Below are 6,649 nucleotides of genomic sequence, written 5' to 3'. Positions count from 1 at the left end.
GGGCTGTAGAAACCGTGGGTGCAGAGATATTCCTTTATCTTGATTGTTAAAACCGCAGCAATTTTATATAGTTTCTCTGTTCTGATAATGTCGCTGCGAAAAAGACATTCAACAGCAGCTCTAAAATCAATATAGTTCATTACAACTCAAACTGCCTCCACGCTGACCTCCGTGCCCCGACACACACACACACACACACACACGCTCAAATACATTTCCACACATGAACACGGGCAATAAAAGCTGGCAACTATATATACATACAAAAAGAGGAGTGTGTAAGGAAACTCGCACAGTATGCTGCGTATCTAATGAACACCAGGAACAGCTTAACTTCACACACTCAATTGTCAGCAGTTACTGTACAAAAGGCTCTTCGGGGGACCCAGTGCAGGTAATTTCTTGGACATTCATCTGTGATAACTCCACTACATTTGATTAAAATGAAGAAGGGGAAGAAAAACGGAGGAGAGCAACCACTCGCACACACACGCACGCACGCAGAACACGAACATATTGGCCCAGTCAAGCAAATAATAAGTTAATTTGAGCAATTTTAGCACTCTGCGGGGAAACAAAACAGCAGGACCAGACAGGAACAGCAGCATCTTCCCTGAGACGAGGCCTCTGTCTCCCCCCCGCCCCACCCTCCACCCTCCACCCTCACCACCATCTTGTTTCCTGGCCTCGCCCTGCAGCATCAGGGGGAAAAGGTGGAAACCAGGATCAGGGCGTCACCTTTCATCTCCAGACCATAATACTCAAAAAAGAGGCCGCTTCCTACAAAAAAAGGTTGTTTGCTTCAAGAAAAAGTATCAGGCCCTTACAGCTGCACGTTTATTTATTAATAATGACAAGGTAAATGTTTGTTTTCCTCGTTTTTATATATATATATATATATATATATATATATATACCTATTGCAAGCTAACTAGTCGGTGCTATGACTTTTGTTTTTTCTAAGTTTTGTACTTTTAAACTTTTCTTTACAAATATTTTACCCATAAAAATGCAATAAGATCTCTTTAAATCCTTTAAAAACATAGTTTTATTTGGAATTTCCTTCAGATTGCTAGCTCTGTTTTTGTCTTTTTATAATACTTTTATGTTTTAGCTACTTTTAGCTGGCCTTTTGCTACTTTTAGCAAGGTTTTTGTGACTTCTAGTTAGCTTTATAATACGCATATAGATCCTTTTAACTACCTCTTTCCTTCTTTAGATTTAGCTAGCTTTTTGCTACATTTTGCTGGCATTTTGCTACCTTTAGCTTCTAGCTTGTGTTTACCTTTTATCTAGTATTTTGCTCCTTTTAGCTCCCAGCCATTGCTCTGCTTCAGCTCACTTTCAGCTTCTTCAGTCGTCACTCGGCACTCAGCGTTCGCGCTGCTTTTTCACAGAAAATGTAATTTCTTTAGTTTGACACGGTTTCCTTGGTTACAGTCCTTGACCCCTACCCTTGTCAAACCTCCTAGTCTCAATTTAAAAAGTAATTCCTGTCAGACATTGTGTCGATCCAATTATCCACCCAACAGGAGAGGAGGGAAAGGATCATTTTCCGAGTGAAATATGGTGAAATTAATGCTTTACTTGGAAAAAGGTTCTTTCCTTCAATGCAAAGCTTCGCAGGTACGCCATCTGCAGCTCCAGAATGCCTTAACTAATTATGAGTGATTAAGACTCATAAGGGAGCCGAGGCGGAAAGCGAGTGAAAGGATAACAGCTAAAGCTTGGATATTAAATCATCGGGGATGGCAATTCAGCCGGCAGGAGCGGCTAATGGATCACATGCTTCACTTGGACCGTTTCCTGTTAGGCGCTGTGGCAGTTTGATGGTGTTTACTGAAGCAAACGCAAACCTAAATAGGGTAATAGGGCAAGTGTGCTACATGTGCGTGTCCCCGCTCAGACAGTGTGTGCGATCACTGCAGTGACACACACAAAATTAAATGTCACAATAACCACCTGTTGGCAAGCAAACAGCTTTCCTTGGTACTTGTTGATGACGGTGTAACCGGTGGGCACTTTGCGGTCCTCGTACCAAGCAACCGGACACAGGAAATCTCTTGGGTTGGCCAGACCGTTGGCTCCTACAAAAAAAAACAACACAATAAAGCATTTTATGGGTGTTAATTCACGCTGTTTCCCTGTTTATAGTTTCTTCTGTGCTTTTTTGCTAACTATTTCCTTCATACTTTATGCTATTTTAATCGTTCATATATCAAATTGTTCAGCTCAATCAGGAATAGAACATTATGGCTTTCAGTATTTGTAACTTTTCTACTTTTTGAAATATTTAACCTTAAGTTACAAAGATTTTCCCCATAGAAATACAGCAAGATGTCTTCTCTCTTCTCTGCAAACCTGCTCTCTTTTTGTCTTATCCTTCTTTTAATGTATTCTTGCATATTTTAGCAATTTTTTACAGTTAAGCTACATTTAGCATTTAGCTTGAGTTTTGCTTATTGTAGCTTTTAGCTGCTGGCTTTGCTAAATTTAGGTTGTAGCCACAGTTGTGCATGTATCAGCTTTTATTTATCATTTAGTTAATTTTAGCTTATATATATATAATTTTGCTGCTTCTGTTTTGCTGCATTTAGCTTTCAAATTTAGCTCTCACCTTCTGTTTGGCTGATTGTAGCTTTTAGCTACAATTTTTACTAATTTTAGCAACTTTCTTGCTTTTAGATACAGTTTTGCTATTTTTGGCTTTTAGCTATTCTTCTGCTAATCCCTGCACTTTGTTTTAACCTTCAAATGTGTCATTTTGTTAATCTAAATATACAATATTATATTTTCTTATTTGTTTATTTGGCCCAAATACAAAATACAGCTAAGACAAACGGCTTCTACTTTTGCCAACATTTTGTCTTGAACCAAACGCTTCGGACAAATAAAAGTACTCGATGGCAGCAGATGAAAATTTACAATAATCTCTAATTTTATTTGCAGTACTTTCCGAGGAAAGCATGACTCAGAGAGGCAAATTGTCCGATAAATCCGGTTAGCATGGCTAAAAATCCCACGGATTTTCAGAGATAAGTGTCAACAATTTTGACAACAATAGCGTTTTGCTGGAAACAGAGGCAAAGTGGTTGTTGTGCAGCTGTTGTGTTGTTTTTTTTTAAAAAGGATGAACACATATAGTGTTTTCCTCCTTCCTTCCAAACATCACACAAACACAAACCTATAGGCCCCAGGTCAGGCAGCTCAAAATGGGCTCCATACACTTCGAGGATGTAGCCTCTGGTTTCTCCGAACACATCCACACTGAAGCGCATCCCTTGCTGCAAAATAAAAACAAGAAAAGTGGCAGTTAGGGGAGAATTTAGTGCTGTTATGCAGCAAATGTGGGCTGTATCAGCGCTGAGGGGACTAATCATCTGTGTTTGAAAAAAGCACACATGCTGCAGTCACCGTCCTGATGCTCAGGTTGTCCATAACTCAAAACCTCTTTCCACTATTACCTATTTTCAAGGTCACGTCTGAAAAGTGCCAAACCACGGCTTTCTAAATGTGGTTAGACGAGTGTGTGCCTGTGTGTGTGTGTGTGTGGGGGGGGGGGGCAGATAGAAAAGTCCAATTTGGGAAAACTGAAGAACCGACCTGGATGACGCAGATCTCGGTCGGCTCCACCATCATCTTCCCAAACTCCGTGGTGACCAGGATCTCGCCCTGCTGTGGAACTGCGGGCACAAACAGGCCAAACAGCTGAAATATAAAACCAGAAAACCCGATGAAGAGAATAGATGCTGGTGAACATCAACAACCGGATCTCTCACCAATCAGGAAGTCTCCATCGGAGTTGTTGAAGCACCTGAAATGGTAAAAAAAAAAAAAGGTTGCCAAGACTTCATACTGCTAATTAGAGAAAATGCATCTATTTGTTTAGCTTTTCACCTGTCAGTCATGGAGGTGTTGCAGGTGAAGATATGAACCACAATGCCACTACGAGACTTAGCGTCTCCTGCACCACAGATGGTATGAAGACCCTGAACCATGAGGAAAAATGCAACATTTACCAACAAACACAGAATCGGCATTTGCTGAATGGAGATACGGTGAAAAGGAACGAGGTGCACTCACAGCCACAAAGTCCACTTTCTTCTCTGTGGTTTTGGGGATGGTGAACGGCAGCCATCTTAGCTGTTTGTGAGAACAAAATCAGGATCGACTTACTCAAAAATTAACTGAGCTGAATTTTTGTTCTATAAGATTTATCAGTGTAAGCCGGAACAGTGTGTGAAATGTAAATAAAAACAGCATGCAGTGGTTTTTAAATATCATAAACATATTTTTACATGCAATGGAACATAGTAAACATATCAAATGTTTAAACTAAGAAATTCTACCATTTGGGAGAAATATTAAGGTAATTTTGAATTTGTTGGCAGGAATAGGTGCAACAAAAAGGCTGTAAAAGCATGTGGTCCTCTGGACTAAAGAGGAGAGGGGCGCCCAGCTCATAACCCTGCCTCTCTGATGGTATGGGGGTGCATCATACCTGGTTGGGATCAGGCTCCACTTCATCCCAGTTCTCTGTCAGATCCCCACATGGCACAGGTGTAAAAGGCTTGTGTTTTACAGATGGGAGGATTCGATACAACCAGCTGCAGGAAGCGAGGGGAAAGAGTTTAAGTCTCCACGACGATTAGGATCCATTTGTTTATTTGTTTAAAGCCTCAAACCTCCTCTTATTGGCCGGACGTGGGCAGGTGAAGGCGGAGCCAGAGAGCTGCTCGGCGTAGAGGCCGTATGGACAGACCTGAGGATTGTTCTGCACAGGTACAACATATGTTTAATCTGAAGGGAAATCTGATGACAACAGAGGGAGAAGGTAATGGTTTTGTGCTACCTGCCCCTCAGGCAAGGATCCGGGACATCGGGGGTCTTCGGAAGAGAACTCATTCCCAAAACCACACATGTACTGAAAAGGACAAACAGATTGTTAACACTAGAGGAAATTAAGCTAGCATTCCTTAAAAAAATGCATATCACCCAGAGTTTTAAGCTAATATCTTGTGTGATCCGTTAGAGTACGAGATGGGGATGATTCTGTAAAATTGGCTCAGTTTTAGCCATTTTCTGTTTGCTAAGGTCAGTTAGCTGTGGTGGCCATCTTCAGCTGGAAGTCCCTGTAGATGTTCTGAGGGTTTCATTAAAGTCCATCCAGTGGTTCATAGGAAAGTTCGCTAACAGACAAACAAACGCACACATTCAGGCAATAATATGTCGAATTTAAAAAATGCCTTTTTTGTAGAAACAGTTGCTGCAGAAAGTGCTCTAGTTGTGATAATTGTCCAAACTTTTGCTTTGGCTCGTTTCCATCAAAGACTGAACGTCTCCTACGTGTCTCTTGGAAATCAGCTCAGTGTTTTACTTGCCCAACTTTATTCGCAGTTAAACTTTGACTCAGGATGTCCAAACTTGTATCGTTGGGCAGATGAGAGCGGGTTTTGCTGAGTCACTGTTGGTTTGCAAAAGCCGCCCTCTCAGCCGAACTGTGGATGGTTTCCATGTGTGTTCGTTCATCAAGTGACTGAAGACTGAGTGTTTGGGTAAATATGAACAAAGCTGGAGTTTATTGAAATTTATGTTTCACTTAAAGCTGCAACACAAAGAAAAAAGTGGTCTTAAGAGTTGAAAACAAAATAGATTTTTTTTATTTAGAAGCAAATAAATGGAGTATATATGGAAAACATTCAAACACACAAAAATAGCTGTAACTCTGGCATGAAAGTTGGCGGGTGATATGCATTCCTTAAAGAAACGCTAGGCTTTTAATTTTAGATGTTTTTGAATAGATATTTATGTTTCATCGAAATAAAAGAAAGTATAAAATGTTGACACACGTTCATAAGTTGCCTCAGTAAACATTTCTGTGCAACATTTAATTATTTTAAGCATTTTTTTAAAATAAAAAAGGGTTCCGAAATGCACTTTTGTCTCTAATTCATAACATCATCGCTGAGATTGTTTCAGACCACATCTGGGCAGCTGCTGAATGCAGCTCTCTGATTGGCTGGAGGGAACGCCTCCCTCCAGTCGGCCGCTCAGCTGCTGCCACAGCAGTGAGGAGATTCAAACTTCTTCATTTTTGTACATTTTCTGTCCAACAGCGGAGCTGAAGCAGCTTCTTTCTTTCTCTTCTGAAAGCACAGCTCTGCAGCATCTTTGCACCTTCGTGCACACTCACCTTTAAGCTTTAAATTGAAGTATTGACGAATAAAAAACCTATAGAAGTGGCATTAAAGGCAACATTGACTTACCTTGAGTCCTGCCATGGTGCTGTGTTTTAAAACGTCTCCTATAAGATGTTTTTCAGTCGTTACAGATTAACTCTCTGCTCTCCTTCGACCAAAATCCACTTCAGGACGTCTGCATGCCGGTCTGTGATCGGAGCGGGGAAGGGGGCTGGAGCTTTATGCTCTTTCTCAACATGGTTTTAATTAGGCCCCGTCTGGCTCCGTGACGCAACAGGTGGGTGTCCGAGCGAAGAGGGGACGGCTCGGCCGGGCAAAGTGTGCGCAAACAGGAGGCGGTGTGGCTGCCAAGCAAAACAAGAGACCGATTTTTAAACCAACCGGGAGCATCCAGGAGAGAGGGGTTCATATTTACGGCAGTGAATGGAAGCTGTGGCAGCAGAAGCAGA

The 6,649-nt window shown here is 41.4% G+C and overlaps 1 protein-coding gene across 1 annotated transcript in view; it reads right to left on the bottom strand.

Moving 5' to 3' along the window:
* Window positions 1-6,429, bottom strand: part of hgd (homogentisate 1,2-dioxygenase) — an 8,561-nt gene extending 2,132 nt beyond the window's left edge. Inside the window, exons 1-10 of the mRNA XM_017428393.3 lie at window positions 6,267-6,429; window positions 4,853-4,924; window positions 4,686-4,774; window positions 4,502-4,607; window positions 4,084-4,143; window positions 3,898-3,989; window positions 3,780-3,814; window positions 3,604-3,683; window positions 3,185-3,284; window positions 1,963-2,087 (exon numbers count right to left, since the gene is read on the bottom strand). Coding sequence (XP_017283882.1) covers window positions 1,963-2,087; window positions 3,185-3,284; window positions 3,604-3,683; window positions 3,780-3,814; window positions 3,898-3,989; window positions 4,084-4,143; window positions 4,502-4,607; window positions 4,686-4,774; window positions 4,853-4,924; window positions 6,267-6,281 — 774 coding nt within the window. The 5' untranslated portion in view covers window positions 6,282-6,429. The remainder of the gene's footprint in view (window positions 1-1,962; window positions 2,088-3,184; window positions 3,285-3,603; window positions 3,684-3,779; window positions 3,815-3,897; window positions 3,990-4,083; window positions 4,144-4,501; window positions 4,608-4,685; window positions 4,775-4,852; window positions 4,925-6,266) is intronic.
* Between the last annotated feature and the right edge of the window lie 220 nt (window positions 6,430-6,649).

The sequence above is a fragment of the Kryptolebias marmoratus genome, linkage group LG21 (assembly GCF_001649575.2).
Source record: "Kryptolebias marmoratus isolate JLee-2015 linkage group LG21, ASM164957v2, whole genome shotgun sequence".
Lineage (NCBI taxonomy): Eukaryota > Metazoa > Chordata > Actinopteri > Cyprinodontiformes > Rivulidae > Kryptolebias > Kryptolebias marmoratus.
This window is presented reverse-complemented; position numbering and strand designations above follow the sequence as displayed.